General features: G+C 38.5%; 1 protein-coding gene across 8 annotated transcripts in view; it reads right to left on the bottom strand.

The window, feature by feature from the left end:
* The window catches only part of CARMIL1 (capping protein regulator and myosin 1 linker 1), a 192832-nt gene that overhangs the window by 90315 nt on the left and 84981 nt on the right, over positions 1-17536 (bottom strand). For all 8 annotated transcript variants that reach the window (XM_050309266.1, XM_050325774.1, XM_050317461.1 and 5 more), the window contains exons 4-10: positions 16672-16731; positions 14328-14449; positions 12321-12418; positions 11902-11972; positions 11694-11767; positions 6973-7048; positions 4245-4333 (exon numbers count right to left, since the gene is read on the bottom strand). In XM_050309266.1, coding sequence (XP_050165223.1) covers positions 4245-4333; positions 6973-7048; positions 11694-11767; positions 11902-11972; positions 12321-12418; positions 14328-14449; positions 16672-16731 — 590 coding nt within the window. The remainder of the gene's footprint in view (positions 1-4244; positions 4334-6972; positions 7049-11693; positions 11768-11901; positions 11973-12320; positions 12419-14327; positions 14450-16671; positions 16732-17536) is intronic.

The following is a 17536-nucleotide window of genomic DNA, read 5'->3' as shown; positions in this document are numbered from 1 at the left end:
CAGGAGTACTTCCAGCCTTATACAACAGCAGGAATAGCTTTCTCAAAGAACAAAAGAACACCAGCACACTAATGAACTGATCTTTGCTTGCTTCTTTTTACAGTGAGAAGCATCAAAGTACATAACTGGCTGATCACAGTCCCAGGAACGGATCCTGAGAGATGACAGTATGTAAGGTTCTACAGTGCCCACAGCAGCCAGGCCTGGTAGCATACATGGCTTTGAAGTAATCTGAACCACAGAAATAGCTGTAGCAGCATGAACTCTATTGCAAATTCACTTGAGAGGCAAGGGAACACTGCCCTGTCTGAAAGCATTTTGCTGCAGCTGGACTACCACCACCCACAGCAATAAATTCAAAGCTAGTTTGGGTTTTCCTGCACTACCACACTGTCAGACTCTGGCGGAGACACATTCCTTGCATTAAATCAGAAGGGTGTTGTCTTATCAGCTCTAACACAAGCCTTCAAACCTGTTCTCATACCTACAGGGAAGCTATCATGTAATAAGGGACTAGACCTACTGTGTGCTTTTAATAAACTGAGACTGTGATTTCAGTATTCTTACTTCACCTAAGTTAGACACCAAAGTAGAAATCAAAAATATGCCTTGAGCTTCCTTCTCTCTCCCTCTCTCTCTCTGCCTTGAAGTACATTACCTTCCCTTTTGTAGCCCAGTGGTGGAGAGCTACCAGAGTGATAAATAACACTGCCCTCTTTCCTCAGGGCAGGTCCTGCCTACCATCAAACTAGTAGATCAGTCTCTGCTGAGAACCACAGTGGAGGTAGCATCCACTTCTGGTATCTGGAAAACAGAGGAGGCTGAACAGCAATAGCCTCAAGTGCTTTTGGTTATCTGTTGTTGCCCAGTGTAGTGGAGTACAGATATGTTTCAGTGAAGTTTAGTTTCACTTTGAAACACCATGTCCTTAAATAAGATATCTGGAGCTAGAACTGGTTCCAGCACTGCAGATACATAATGATGGGCTGCCTTTAGGAAAAGCACATTCTTTTCCTGAAATGCAAGGAGCATATGAATACAAAAAGAAATTCTGGGCTTGAAACTCTGCCACCTGACAGGCCTCAGGGTCTCCTGCTTTACTATCACCTGCTGCTGCAGAAGATTACATGTCTCCTGTAGGTCCTCAGTTACACTTGCCAACACTCTGTGGAAATCCTCCAGCACTCCAAATGGCACTAGATGCCTGTGCTTAGGCAACTGAATCAAGCTCCTTATGTTCAGCCAAGAAAAATTAGATTTTGAGTTAAAAACAACTATAAACCCTCCTTTCTTCTTGAGGACTTTTCTCCTCTTCCTTTATCCCTAACAGATTCTTGTCATTACAGGACTCTGTCCCTACCTTCAGTCTTGTTTACAAACTCTGCTCCAGCTTTTGCCACCAATATAGACAGGATTATCAGAACTTTTTGGACAACTGGAGCATGTGTGAACTACTTAGCAAAAGCACAGTAAAACAGCTGCCACCAGAAAGCACTGGATTATCACTGTTGGGCTCATGGGGCTCAAAGGCTCATTTTGGAAAAAACTAATACAATTTCCCCACTCCCTGTTGCAACTTCTACCATAAACAGAGGCACTGGGGCTCTGCTCACCGCGGAACATCCCTTCCCCTCCTTTGTCCACTCCTCGTTTCAAGTCATAAAATTTATTATTTCCTTTGGCTGCACACTTCATGAACAGAGCATGAAATGTAAGTCTAAAACTTTCTATAAAGCATCAAACTTGCTTTGCTGCATTGCACAGCCATGCTCGCTTGAAACAAGCACATTCAGGCTCAAAGGTAAAGCACTAAAAGGATTCAATTTAACTGTACATATGGCAGAGGAAGGGTATTTCATCGAGGGTAAGAACACCACCAATCTGGAAATCTCAGACAAACAAAACAATTCCTTGAGATCTGTCTAGACAACATCCCTGCAACAGAAAAAAAGAGGACATGGGTGGGAAGAAATAACACCATTATTTCTAAGGACACTCAGGGCCTATCAAGAAGGGGAAGACAAGACTCAACATGACTGTCAAAGGCCCTTTGGGTACCAGGAATAGGCATCTCCATTGTTCCCCATGTCGTAGCTGGTCACTCCTTTCAGAACAGGGCTGCAGAGGACAGTGTGAAAGGAGGTAGGGACATTCTGCCTGCCAACTTTCAGAGAGTATGTAAATGCAAGGAGTAGATTGCTTACACCACACAGGCCTTTGCAGACTGAAAAGTCTGTCTGTCAGTTTCATGGAAATGAATATTCTGGTTATCACATATTGCCCCATTTCTCTGAAATATCTCATGGATATAACTCTCTTTTTAAGCTCATCTGTTTGGGTCATATTGAATGATTCTCTTCTCCCTGAAATCTGGACATCACTTATCTCAGTTAAAACACTTACCAAAACATTAGTGTTTGCTACATGCATTGAAGCCTTCCAATGTAATCTAAACCGCACCCTTTACGTCTGGTTAAAGAAATAGCAATGGAGATAAAATTTCCAAGAGCATCCAAACTGGCACAAATGTTATCAAACAGGGGCTTTCACTTGACATCCTGTTTTCCCCAACAGGAAGTTCACACTTCCCTAGTCCCTAGTCCTTACTACTGCTACTGCACAATAGTTTGCTGTCTCATCACTTGAGAGGATGACAAGTGTTTATTAGGCTGTGGCCCAAACCAAATCACAGAGATAAGTGGCTGGAGGTAGAAAAGAATGGAATCATCTTAAACTGACTCTGCTGCAGGAAGAAATATGCTCTTGCAGCTGCTCGGGTTATTTCTTACAGCATTATTCTTGGTAGCTCTTCCTTAACCCTGGTTTGGCATTCTGTCACAGCTCATTAAAAATGATTGGTCTGTAAGCTGTGTGAAGGAAGATGCCCAATAACAACAGGATCTTCTCCCAGCAAGCAGATATGATAAATGGCCAAACTGACAAACGCATCCTTGACAAACACAGACAATGTTGATCAGAAGAGATACACACCAAGGCACAATGCCAAACACTCTGCATGTAGATGGAGACATGAAAACCAAAGTCACACATTTATTATCTGTCAAGTCCTGTTAAAACTGAAATCAGTTAATCCAACGGTGATAAGTTACTGTAGGCAACATGAAAAGGTAGTCAATGTATCCTTTAACATTAATGATTATCACTGGAATTTGTGGCACATATTGAAAGAAAAACAAGATTAAAATCAGGGGTTTATGTTTGAATGACAGCTATTAAAGGCAGTGCATTAGTGATCAGAAAGTTTGGGTGCAATGCCAAACTTGACTTCAAATTTCCATGTCATGTAGGCAACTTTCTTGTAAAGGTATTTTAATGCAAAGTCCATTTTAAAATGGAAAAAAAGACCCAAACAATGGAAGAGGAGACAGTGTAAGGTACACTGAATATTTTCTCTATGCTTGTTTCCCTCTATTTGTAATTCAATATAGTGTTCTGCTTCTCCCACCTTTCCACTGCTTTGTTAATTAACATAAAGATGCATTAGTTCTAGACTTAATCTTGTCTACATTTTCTTGGACACTACCCTAACACTAAAACAAGCTAGAAATACTTCCAACTGTGTTAGTTTGTAACTTCAACTCTGCTTCTATTTCCTGTGAAGGAGAAAGAAGCAAATACCTAGTAACTACAACTTACTGTATTTAAAACACATGCAAGGATTAAATTGTATGGCTTACTTCTATGTATCTTTCTTTTAAGGCTATGGCAAGCCATTAAACTTAATTAACTACTTTTTTTGAAAAGATTGCTAATGCAGAAGTCCTGTTATATTTGAGCAGACCACAATCCACACTAAGATAACAGCAGCTCATTTGAGAATGAAACAATAATGTGCTATTCAGGATGGAACAATGCATTTTTTTAACACAACTTAAACCGTTGTTTTTAAACGATAAAAAGGTATTTGTACTTCTATCAGCAGCCATATTTGGAGAGGAACAGTGCAAACTGTTTAAGGGTTTATGCTCTCATTCAATCATTTTGCCTCCACTTAGCCCAACTCTCCAGGTAGAATCTTAAAAAAACATCACTTTAAAGGGGTTTCTTGGACATGAGAAACCTCTGGAAAACCCAGTAAAAAGCTTGTGACTGCAGGCTCCTCAGAACAAGACAGACACTGAGCTACAAGCTTTTTTAATTCTTATTCTGGCTAACATACATCACACATCCCTTTTACTGGGAGTAAGCAGTAACTAAAGCAACATTTCAAAGGAATTACTTACGTTCTAAGCCCGGCATTCTCTAATACCAGCTCTTCCAATCGATTGGACCTACTCACCACTCGCAGTATCTGCTCACAGACATCAGTGGACTGCCACAGAAAAGACAGAACAGCGTTAAAGAACACAAACATGGAAAAGACAGCTGTTGAGTTAAGCTGTACATCATAACAGGATCCAGGCCACAACCATCTTCTTATTATACATAAATAGTAATTAAAAATACCAGAAACATCCAAGAGAGTCAGGTGGCAACAGAGGACTTCTGGAAAAGACTCAGAGAAGCAAGAAGCAGACTAAAAGCAAGTAATTAATGAATCAGGTCACCTAACCATAAGGGGCAGAATTTTTATAATGACATTAAAAAAACCTAAATCCTGTGACTCAGAAGAAATGCGGATTTAATTTTTAAAGAAATTTTGTTCATACGCATGCTAATCCTTCAGAAGAAAGTGGCAACTAGTGCAAAGGAGAATAAAGCCTGACCAGGAATGACAATAAAACACAAAGAAAAATTATATAAGGCAGACAAAAACAAACAAACAGAAAAAAGCAAAACGAAAACTTCAGGAGCAAAGGTACCCTAGGTACAGGTCCTCCAAAGGCCACCAAGGACTAGTGTTTAAGGGTCAGTATATTTCAGTATGAATTCTTCCAACCTCTGCAGAAGAGAATCCCATCTCATGATCTTACTGTTGATGGATTCTAGAATTTGCATAGATATTTGCAAGTACCATGAATGAAACATGACAACAAAAGAGTTCGTTTGCTCTGCCCTTTCAGATAGAGAGATAAAACCTTAATGATTCAAAAGCCATGCACTGAACTCTGTACCTCATCACCTTTAATTGTAAACTTTTATTTTGCTTCTGGATTTGACTTCCCCCTCCCCCCTCAGCACACACTAACAAGTGTTCCTGTGATATCCAAAGCTGAATTTCAGTCATGCTCATGAAGTGCTGAAACTATTCTGCTATCTGCTTTTAGAAACAACAATGTGACATCGATACCTGGGACATCTTTGTTTCTAATGACAGTCTCACATATTCTAGTTGTGTATTTTTGTTTGTTTTGTTTTGTTTTACTTTTATACTAATTGAATCTCTGTCCAAAAAACCCTAAACAAAACAAACTTGCTCTGCCTCACACATAAAATCTTATGAAACCTTTACACAGTAAAGGTGACAATTTTTTATGAAGACTGTCAGCTCAGCCATCTTCCTAAATCTACCTTGACCTTCCATATTTTACTAATTCAGAATATTATCACAATGTTTCTACAATAGTGTGAATGCGAGTGGAAAGTTTCATGCGTGTACCATAAAAACACTACGGATACTGTCTGTCAAACACAGTGTCAGAGCGGGACTCATGAAGCACAATGGATTCAATGGCCTCCGGATATGTCTGACCTCATACTGACCCTTGGCAGTGTTCTTATGGCATTTACAGTCCAACAATTTACACTGTCCAGCAATTTACATTTTCCTCATTTCTGACTGAAAATTGATTTTCTTTTTTTTTTTTAGTAACTGATGCACTTTCAAGATTGACAAAGTTTATTTATTTTCCACAGAAAAGTTGCTGGGGAAATAAAAGGTAACAAGCAAACATTCACACAGAAATATCTGCGATAGATAACAGGGCCAGTATAGGGCCAGTTTTTTTCTAAGTAAACTATACCAGACAGTCTTCTAACTAAGCAAACTACCTAATTTCATTGAAGCATAAACTGATTAATTGCATAATACTTTTTAACAATGATTTTAACAGTGAACTGCAATAGTACTAAAAATTCTGCCAGCTTCATTCCATGCATAACTTTGGGTAAGATGTCCCAGCAAGAAAGAAAAGTTTTTTGCTTACTCTTCTGCTAAGAATCACATAAGCTATTTTCTATTGAATTTTCATGGAAAATGATAGCTTAGGAATGTAATGAGAGCTTTTCAGATCAATAAAATTGCATCAATTTAAATAAGATGAGGTTCGACCTTAATTTTTAAACAAAAGGTTCTGGATGCAAGGAATGAAGGTAATTTCTCAAGCAAACCACTAAGTCCACCTGTGACTATAAACTTTCAGGTTTAGAAGAAATAGTGTGTTTAGATATATTTAGATATATTTAAAATGTCACTTAATTACTGGTTTTCTTGGCCCTTTTTTCAGTAGTCCAACTTTTTAGATTTGCTCCCTTTTTGCCTTTAAGAAATTAAACTGATATGGAAAAATATTGGTGCCGCACATGACTACATACTTTTTATTACACAGATTTAGCTTCAGACTACTGGGAGAGAAGATCATCAAGTTGCAATGAAAAAACCTGCTTTATACGCAAGAGAAAAACCAGAACCCTGGCATTTTCTTTTCTCCTCCAAAAAGCAATTAAGATTTCTGGTTGCTTCAAACTTTCCCATTCGATCACCTAATATTGTTTGTGAGAGTCAGGAACACCTAATGAAATAGTTTTATGGGCTACTGCTATCACCCAATTAAGTTTTCAGACTTTATTAGTTGAAATTTTGACAAGACCTGACTCTCAGCAGTGTTTTTGTGGTATGAATTGACTGTTCAACAGTTTCTATTTTCCTGATATGATTAAGGGGAAAAAATTGTCAAGAGACTGCCCAGTTGTACTCATCTAAAAAATTTCATCTTAAAAAATGTAAAAGCACCCATTAAAGCACAGCACAGCCTGATAGAAGCAAGTATATTTTTTAAATGTATTACTTACTAATTTCAGGTCCTTGGAGGACAGCTTTGTAAACCACTGATTATACTCCAGAGCAGCAACTATAGGTATTAAGTCTCTAGAAAAAGAAAAACACTTTTACACACATTTCATATGACTGTCATTTGAAACAATCTCTTAAGTGTTCTTCCATATCTCATTCCCCATACTTTTGCAATGCTAATTGTCTACCATCCCCATTATGGAAAGCTCTGCATTCTAAAAAAGCAGCAGTGTCTCTTTCTCTTACTTTAATACAAATTTTTGACTGGCCAACTGACATCCATTCTATCATGAATTTTAAAATCAGGAATTTGTCTGGGCTGCCATTCCTACTTTTTCTTCAGCCTGTGACATGTTTAAGCTTCTTAATCACCTCTAATTATAATTTAGCATGACGCTAAAAAGCTTTTTGGCAGTCTGATGATTTAATATAATTCCATGACTGAATGCTTCTAGAGAACACCTCCTTGCCTTATCTCTTATAGTTACATTCCCCCAGGAAGCAGGAGACCTGCAAAAGGATAATGCGACATTCAGCACAAAGCCTCCTTAATTGTAAAAGGGATTTCACAAACGAAATTCTAAATTATTCCCATTTTCTTCATTCCAAGCCTCTTTAAAGTGATCTGCTCTCCCTCTGTTCGGTTTCTCCAATAACAGACGTTGATAAATATCACCTCCATACACCACCCCCCAGCACAATCATTCAATCGAGCACTATCACACCACTTTAGCAGTGCAGCACTTGGATCATTTCGATGCTACATACTAAATACATATATAGACCTACACAGAAGCTTAACAGCTACTTAGAAAGCCCCTGTTTATATAGTGAAATAAGGAACTGTAATATACATAAACTTATTGAATCAGCAAAACAATGCCATCCAAGCCTCAGTCTTTGCAGGGAGAAATATTAAAGTACTGGCTTTTACAAACTAGCCCAACCCCCCCTCAGCTCTTCATTCAAGACATACGCAGGTAGGCACAGGTCTGCACCAAACACACACACCCCTTCTCCCATCTTCTTTTTATTCTTCCTCCCCTTCAGTTTTCCTTTACAAACATTCAGACATGCCAGGGTGGTTGTTAAACACAAAGGGAAGCCAAGAGACAAGGCAACATCACATGGACAAGCAGCATTCAGTAGGCTATATTGGGAACTGCAGTTGCTAGATTTGGAAGTACAAGCCCATCACTAAGGTAACAGTACGAAGGTGCAACATTTTGTAGCGAAAGACTGTAGCCCACCAGCCGAGAAGCTCATGCAAATAGACTTGTTTTCACACTCCTGCAGAGGAAATAGTAGGTGGTGCCCTTCAAGGACTAAGCTATCTTTCCATCTTGTTTACAGCACGTATCAGGTCTTGTGCTGAATTCATTTCCACTGGCACAGGAGAGATTTGGCAGCTTCATGAAGTGTATAGGTTTATTTCTGTCCCCACGTTGTTTTTATTCCTACATACACACACACACACACACTTGATCTCCATGTAAAGCAATCTTAGTTTCACTGACTAGTGAAATGTTAGGTGAGAAAAAATAGCAACCCAGAGGTATTTCCCCCTTAGGCTGGGCAGGGAGGAACTTTGCTATGTGGAATCCACACATAGAGGTTTGCTCCTCCTCTGTGAGGCCCTGGCGAGATCAGTAAGGTAGTAATGAATTAGCAGCTTTGATGTCTCTCTTGCCAGAGCCTTTGCCTTTGAAGGGAATGTAAGAGTAACATTTCAGGTGAAATTTTGCCTTATCCACCCAGCAGTAACCAGTCAGCCAAGCTAGTAGTGAATGCTACAGGGCAAAGACTGGACAGGCTGATGGTACCACCATCACACTGGAGGAGCAGAACTGTTCGTGCTGTGCACCATCACCCCTAAAAGAGGCAGAAGGCACCACCAGCAGTTGTACTTCAGCTGTCAGCAGCAGCCCAGTTCCTTCAAAAGAATAGAGGGATGACGATCCAGGATCACCGCCTGCAAGTGTTTACGCTACCAGGGAGCTGCTAAGCCAGCTTGGAGGGCTGTCAAGAGCTCAGTAACTTCTGGGCAGGAGAGTGGCTGCAGACAGAACTTGCCTGAGGCTGTACCTTTCTTCCCTTTCCTCCCCTGGCTTGGGAGCTTAACAGCTGAAGGACAACAGGTGCTTAGAGTTAGTGGGAAAGTTATGACATCTTTAAGAAATATTTGTTTTCTTCCAAATTATATACTGCTTTCTTCACTTTATTCTATTAAACTCTACATGTGGTATTAACAATGACCTGAATTCTTTTGCAATACGGTATGAAAGAATGCTAACAACCACTTCCAAAAGGAGGGCCTTCTCCTAACTTTCCCTCATTGAGTTACACTGAGTTGCTTATATTCATTAGTTTATTAAATTACCATCCAGAATAAAGTAATATTTATAAATGATAAATCTGTGCCAACTTAAAATGAAAACAGATTCTTTTCTTCTGGAATGTAGAAAATCTCTCCAAGTTTCAACAATATTCAGTCTTATCTAATGCCTTCACATTTTTTTAACACCTCTGTCCTTCCATGTATTTAAGACGGCAAGAAATTGAAACAGCACAAAATAAAAAAGAACCTAAACAATCACACTTTTCTTACAATTTTCTGAATGTCCAAATAAGCTAGAGCATATGCTACACAGATGAAAATCATGCAACAGAATTAAACAAGCCCTTTTCACTTGGAGTCTTTTTTTGTTGTTAAACAATTCTATGGTTCACAGCATAACATAACTTCAGATAAAACCTCGGAAGTCATGTTCCCATGCAGCAAACCATGTTATGATGCTCTGGGAACTTCAATTCATCTATAATTCATGCCACCTTATGTTGACCTTTAACAGAAATGCTTTACTTGGAAAAGCACAAAATGTTTATTTTTGCAATGCATAGCCCCTGGATTTAGAGAACGGATGTACCCTTCCTACTTTACTTCACAGCTACTCCACAACATGAAGTACGTAGGTTTGGCAATCCCAAAAATTAGATGGACAAGATATACAACAGTCTCTCAAAATCCAAAGCATAACAGCATAGTGTAAATTTGCAGCATTCTCACTGTCCTAAATATATTGTAAAATGCTTACACACATTCTTGAACTGACTGAGATTTCAATTCCTGATTTGTATTTTTAGTGAATAACATAAGGGTTTGGCTTTCTAAAATTGTAAGTTTTCTTGAAATTTCAATTGAAAACATTCCTCAGTTTAGTCCACAACATACAGAAATTCTAATCACAAGATGGATTCCAAGCATGTAAATGGTTTCAGAATAGTTTTGAATCTTTGGACTTGGACAATCATGAGACATTTAATAAAAACATTTCTTAACACAAATATATTTCTTCAGTGACATCAATTTAGTAAGATATACTTCAATGAAAAGTTTTTGTAAAACAACAAACCCATTATTTTGCTTTCTAAAAGCCAAAATCATTTGAACCATCTGAGATACTCTAAATATTCAAAACATTTCTATCTTCTTCCTCCTTGCAAGTAATACTTTTCACTTCACATAAATTGTTAAAATATTTAATTTTGACTGAAGCTCAGTAAGTCCCTTTCTCAAGAATGCCCACAATCTCCTCAGCACTTCCAACTTGCAATAATTATGTTTAAAGCATTCTTAAATTCCGGTCTCACATTTCCTTCTGCTGAATAGTATTCCTCCCCTTATCTTTTTTTCAGCACGGCTTAACTAAAGAAAGAGTCTTTCGCTACATTCTTCATGCACTAGTTGCAGCCTTGTAGCCTTGTTCAGCTTACTGCTGAATTAGTCAACACAGGCACTGCTCAGTAATTCTGCCCTGGGATGCAGTGCAGACTATGAAAACCCATCAGAGAAGCTGAGTAAGTATTTGAATGGGATATTTTGCAAATATTAGATAGCTTAAAGCTGCAAAGAATGTTATGGTAAAATACTCTTACTTACCTACCTACAAGTTCAGCCTTCCTGTTATTATATTCTAATGTTGTAGCTCTTGATAGATTCTTAATTCTTTCATGGGTCTTTCTCAAAGAAACAAATGCTTTATCTTATTTACAGTTTCTTAAATTTGTAATTTTCCTTAAATAATGATGGATTTTAGTTAAAGACTCCCTCCTGTTTTCTCCTACTTGTAATATCTTCAGATTCAATTTTCTCAGAATCCAATTTTCTCAGCCAGCTAAATTCAGTAAACTAAATACAACACTTAGCTAAGTTTCACCATTTCCTAGTAAAATTACCCTCAATTAGTTCCCTTCTGGAAGTACACATTTTTGATACCATCTATTATAAGTGAAGAGACTACTGGCTGGAATTCAGTTGAATGACTTAAACCCTCTACTGACTTGCTGACAAAAACTGATTTCCTTTAGACCATGAGAAAAAGATTCTGCATAAGTAAAGACTGCATAATTTCCTTTTTTGCTTTGCCCACCAGATGTAGCTGCATGTTTCATCTGCTGAATTTGAGCTCTTATATCCACCATCACAGGAAAAGTATCTATCTGCTAACTTTCCGGAGTGCTTCCAGTAAAAAAATATATTTATCTTCTCAGCCACCTCAATGAAATGTGGTTTCCATGGGGCTCTTGTGCAAAAGCAGCAGCTTTGTTTTGAAAACTAAAAATGTTACAGATGGTCATTTCACAGGTCTACACATTCCAGTAACAGCTAGGGGACCATTCCCCTTTATCAACATTAGCACAATTACTGCATATGGTTTACCTGTGGTCAAGGTGGCTGAAGTCTTGCAAATTCAACTCTCTGGTGTCTTGTGTCAGGTAAATCGTATCCACATCCTGTTAAAAATACATCATCAAATACATCCTTCACAGAACTATAGTGAATTTTTTTTCAAGCACTTTAATTTACCTGTTCTTTCATCATTTGTACAGTTAAATGAAAAGAGCTTCAGAACGAGACATGTACTTACCCACTGTACTTCTTCTCTGTAGGGAAATCCAAGCCAATCACAAACACAAGCATACATCTGTGAAAAGCCTCCTACAAACAACACAGGAGAGTATTTAACATAATAGTAAAACAAGCCAACAAGCATACACCAAAAAGGATACTTAAAGGTCCAATGTTTCAAAACTCACCCTCTTCTCTCAGAGGAGAGAAATTTCTTTCATTGTGCTCATGCAAGAAACTGAGACTATACTATCTTTGCCTGGTAAGTTCCAAGAAAGCTTAATATAGTGCCTTCACCTACCAATCAGAAGTCTGTTTCATACTAATTACACCTTAAAACTAATTACACCTTTACAAGCTTCTGCCAGAAATAGAATTAAACTTCCTGACACTGCAATTCCAGCCTTTTTATATTTGAGCATTTAAATTCATTCTTACCACAAGGTCCAAGTTCTGTCACTGTCTGACTGTCCCACAGGGCCTGGAGATTAGCCAGTCTTTCTGAAGGCTCCATAGTTACTTTTTTCATAATCCTCCTAGATGCAAAAGAGGGGGAAATACATCATTCATGGCTTTGAAAGTATTTTCAAGCACATAAACCTTTTTTATTTTATATTTTTAAATGAGTGTACAGGAAGAATTACCATTTTTAGTACAACTAACTTTCCTACCTAAAAGTCACACACATCGTTTATGCAGCCCAGCAGGAGTGACATTTATTTGTCTCTTCTCTCTTTCTTTCTCTCTCTCTCTCTCTTTTTTGATTAACCCTGTGACTACTGGAGCAACTAAGCCCGTTGGTACGACAGGATCACTCACACTAAGGAGACCTGCAGCCCTCATCTAACTTCAGGATGCCCAAAACAGGGGAGAGACATGGTATTAATTGTTACCCTGAAACCACCAATGTATATACACTGCTTTTATGCAGAAAAAGCATCGTGATGCAAAGAGCTGAGTCACTACATCTGTCCTCTAGGCTACACTCTCGATAATCAGCTCCAACCTTTGTAATTTGGTAGTGTTCTACCTCCCTGGACAAAAAAGAAACACAATCCCTTCCTGCTTTTTAAGAAATAAAATTATCTGTTCTTCTGAATGACAAGACTGCTTCATAAACTGCAGAATTCCATAAAGGAGGATGGGGTCTGAGGGGGTGAGCGTGGAGCAGAAGAGTATTAATAAGTGATATTAATGGGAGAAACTGCTTTCCCCCAAATGCTTCAGCAATGTTCTCAAGAAAGCACACAGAAAACATGTATAAAGCTCAAGGCCTTCATACACACTCAGACAAACACACATAACCTCACACTCTTTCTGTCTGCACATCTCACAACATTACTGAGGTTTTATAGCAAACCTGATCACAAATACTCAGTTGCATGCACGCTCTTTGAAGGAAGAGCTCAATCTCTACTAAGGCAGTTAATGACACTGCCAGAGAGGAAAACTGGAAGCAGAAACACCTGCCCCCCTCAAAACAAACAAACAAAACCAAACACAACAAAAACAATAAAGAAAACCCCTAACAAAACCATAAAACCCAAAACAAACAAAGCCCCCAAAACAAAACAAAACAAAACAAAAAACCCCTGCCATCCAGAGTTTATGACTTTAATTTCCCACTCCACCTACAGGAAAGGTGAATAATAAAGACATGAACCCAAAATAAAACACATAAGTTTAGCCTGACCATTCACATCTAAAGTCTGTTACTAAAGTTCACTTATAAAAATCAACATATCTGGAAGAACTCTTTTCCACAGCCTGTTTTCTCTACTAATGCTGAAAACCAGGAGCTGAAAAGAATAAAGTAGAGCTGCATGGTCTGGTGAGAATGAAGAAGATGAGGCAATAAAAGAGAGAAGAAAGAAAGAAAAAAAAATAAAGAAAAAATACTGAGAATTGCTGCAAGACAATAAAATCCAGGCACAGGTAAGAGAGAAAGCAAAAGGTGTGAGCAAGACTGCCCAGGGCTCTGTTTTGAAGAACTAAGTTAACTAGGTTCACAATCATGTGCGTTGTTTCACAAACACTGAAAGGAAATAGAACTTTTCCCTCTTCTCCCAACTGTGATTTTACTTCGGGGGAGGGGCCAGAAATAAAATGAACAAAAAGGGAGCAAGTTACAACAAAAAGACAAGAACCTGAGGCTGGAGAGGCAACAAGGTAAAATGAAAACTTAAGACTTCAAATACTTGCAGCCCCCTTCAAACCAAAGGCTCTTACAACCCTACAAGACCACACATAGTCTACCTATGCTCTGCACTGTCTCCTGGTTCTTCCATACACCTGGACCAAAGCTTACTGCTTGCCTCAAGGTGTGTCTCCTATCCTCAGTGCATTTCTGAGGTCAGGGTGGGGAGACCAGTGGACAAGAAGAGGTGGCTCATCGCAATTTCCACACAATCTGTTCCAACTAGAGGTGCCCTAAAAGATACTTACACTGGTGAGAGTCCAGGGAATATCTTCCTGAGGCAGGTCCCAATGTGTGCCAGCACCTCGTTCACATCCTCTGAAGATGCCATCTTCATGGAGATGCTGCATTTCTCAGTTTCCATAATCAACTATAAACAGAGGTGCAAAAGGGCAAGAACTGGGTGTCATATAATTCACATCCATTTAAAAAGGAGAACATTTTGAATGTCAGCTGAATGCTTCGCCTGCTGTCAAGAATCTGCTGTCTGTTATTCTTTAAGACATGACACGGCAATGCTCCAGGTAAAGTTTCTAAAAGTTGTTCTTGAATGTACAAGACCCCCCCTACTCAAACTTTGCTTTTTCTAAGAGTGCCCTGCTTCCCACGGGAATACAATTTTCAAAGGATCTCGACCTCAGTTGACACTTAGAAAACCAAGAACTTTTCACAGCATTGTCCTCATTCGAAACACGTCCCAGAACACCAGGAGAAGCAAGTGCAGCCTGGCAGGAAACTATTGAATGAGCAGAGTGCCTGTTTCCTCCAGCAAAAAAGTAAAAGTCTTTAATGGCTGTGATCCTCTGGAAAAGCTTCAATGCTTTGTTCTACGCCCTTCAAGAAAAAGCTGTGCTGATACGTTGTTCCAGTTCAGATGAAGCAGTAACTCAGACAAGGTAACAGCGTGTCTGGGGGATACGTGCTTCAGCAAGGGGGGGAAATAAAGCCCTTTCCAATCCATCTCTGTTAGATATTGATTGTTCAGAATCAAGTCAGATTACGGTATGACTGACACATCAGGTCTGCTGCTGCTTTTGGCTGCATCACAGGAGGCAATGTAATGTTTCTGTTTTCTCCAATATGAATAGTTAACACAGCCTAAATCACAGGCTCTTTCAGAAGAGGAGCTATGCACGCAGAGTAAGAAAGTAACATCAGGAATAAATAAGTACAGATAGACAGTAGGAGAGGAGACACTGTGTAGTATGCTAGAGAGGATTCATTTTTATTGAAACCGGTTCCCAGGGGTCTTTTTTTTTCCCAATTCATGTCTAGGGTCACCACCAGGATAATCCTAGAGGAGGCTGTACTATCCCTAAAGCACACTGAGAATCTTCACACCTTTTACTCCTTTCTGAACCTGTTGCCATCGCTCCCTGATGATGAATGAGTGGACAACTTACTACTGTTATTCATCAATATCAACATAATATTTTCTTATAATACTCTGTCCATTTGTTCACTTATCTTACAGTGGGAAGCTCTTCACGGCTTTCTGCAAGATGCCTAGCACAAAACTACATCCTTCTGGCATCATGGCTGTAACACGCTGTTTGCAGGAAAACTGCAATGAGACCATTTGCCCTGCAAACAATAATCTAGGCCTTCAGTTATTAAGTCTTACTAATTTAATACACAAATGAATGTAAATATGAAATATCTTAAAAAATATTTTAAGAAAATATCTATACTTAGCGAGGCTGATGATTATCTCTTAAAAACTCTGCTACAACAGTGCTTGTCTATGCCTCCAAGAATAATTAGCAATAGCAACCCTGACATTTTAGTACCTTAAATAAAAAAAGCCACAAAACCATAGAATTTACTACATGTCTCCCTATTAAAACACCTGGACTTTTTTCCCCCCTCTTTTCAGGATAGTTTCAAAAGTCAGGTTAAAAAGATGACATATTAATACAATGAGAGCTTTTCAGAGGTTAAATAGTGTCTCAGGTGTTCCTATTCTTAAAAAGCTCTTTAAAAGCCAAACACACATGAAACACATGAAGACTTTGATACAATTGAACTGTCAAATCTTGTCAATATGCTCATATTATGAATTAAAACCACTTTAAAAGCATTCTTCTTTTCAGCACCTTCTTTTTGACATTCACTTTTTTGGGCACATAACTTGCTGTCAAATATATTTTATGTTGTATAAAGTAATGGCACCAAGAGCAGCTGAAAGAAAAGCACTTCTGCCTGTGATGTAAGCGCCAGATTTTGGCTTTCCCATAAAGGTATACATCAGAGAAGCCACTGCAGTTTGTGTGGTGATGACTGCATACCAGCCACCATTGTTTTATCACCTCTGAGAAAAAATAACCACTTACGATACAAATGAAAACTTGTACCATACTGAATTAGGAAAAAACAATTTCTTATCATCATCCCACCTGCACAACACATTCCCAAAACTGACTCTTTAAATTCTTGTCATTATTGTTAAGGTTTCAAGCAGCATGAATACGAGAACGCTAATGCACAGTGCACTCAGTGGATGAGGACACCTGCATGTTAGAGTATTACCTCCTTGACTGGAACATACTCGGCAATGAGTAAACAAGTATCTTTTATCTAGAATACACTCACCTGACCCGGTTTACTGGAAGTTACTCCCTGGATTTCCAAGTAGCTGAAGGTTAGTTCTAACTGTAGTTAAAAAAGAAAACCACTAGTGTAAACATCATCTTATTTTAAAGAGCACTTACGTTTCTCAATGAGGTTAAGAAAACCTTGAGCAAGGCTACTGACATTTGACATAAGTTTCTGTAACTGACACTAAATATTTTTTAATATCTTATCTGATCACATTTTTCACTAAAAGAATACTTACACTTGCTTGTTACAGGTTCAAATCATTGTTAGACGTTATAGGAATACCATACTGGCCATTTTACTGCAAGCTATAAGCACATAAGCATATAATAATTTTTATGGCAAAATGTTACTATAAAAAGCATCATTAATACAATACCCTACTGATGTGTACTCCTGTGACTGAATAATCATTAATTACAATCCTTACAGCTTCACAATTATTCTTTCATTAGTTACACTGATCATAGATGTGAAAAATTTTACTGCACAGAAGCTCAAGGGACACACACAATTTTATATATATATATAATATGAGAATAAAAATACTGTATATAAATAGATTGACACAGATATAAATGCATAAATGCTCGAGCCTGCTTTAGCGTGTCTTAAGTACGAGAGGAAGTAACACATTAGCTTTCTCTGACTGGGGTATTTGGACAACAGTCAGAACAGGCAGGGAAGAAGATACTGAATCCAAATGGAAGCTTAAAAGAAGGTGGGGAATTCTTTTCCAAGGACTAATCTAGGGCTACAGGGAGTGTGCTAAGATCTGAGTTCACAACTATGTAGACAAACATCTTGACGGCTGAGATACAGAGAAAGAAACAAACCTCTTGGACTGAGTCATAACTAC

The sequence above is a fragment of the Myiozetetes cayanensis genome, unplaced genomic scaffold (genome assembly GCF_022539395.1).
Source record: "Myiozetetes cayanensis isolate MyiCay16 unplaced genomic scaffold, myiCay2020 scf1, whole genome shotgun sequence".
NCBI lineage: Eukaryota > Metazoa > Chordata > Aves > Passeriformes > Tyrannidae > Myiozetetes > Myiozetetes cayanensis.
Note: the sequence above shows the minus strand (reverse complement) of the source record. Positions and strands in the feature narration are given on the sequence as shown.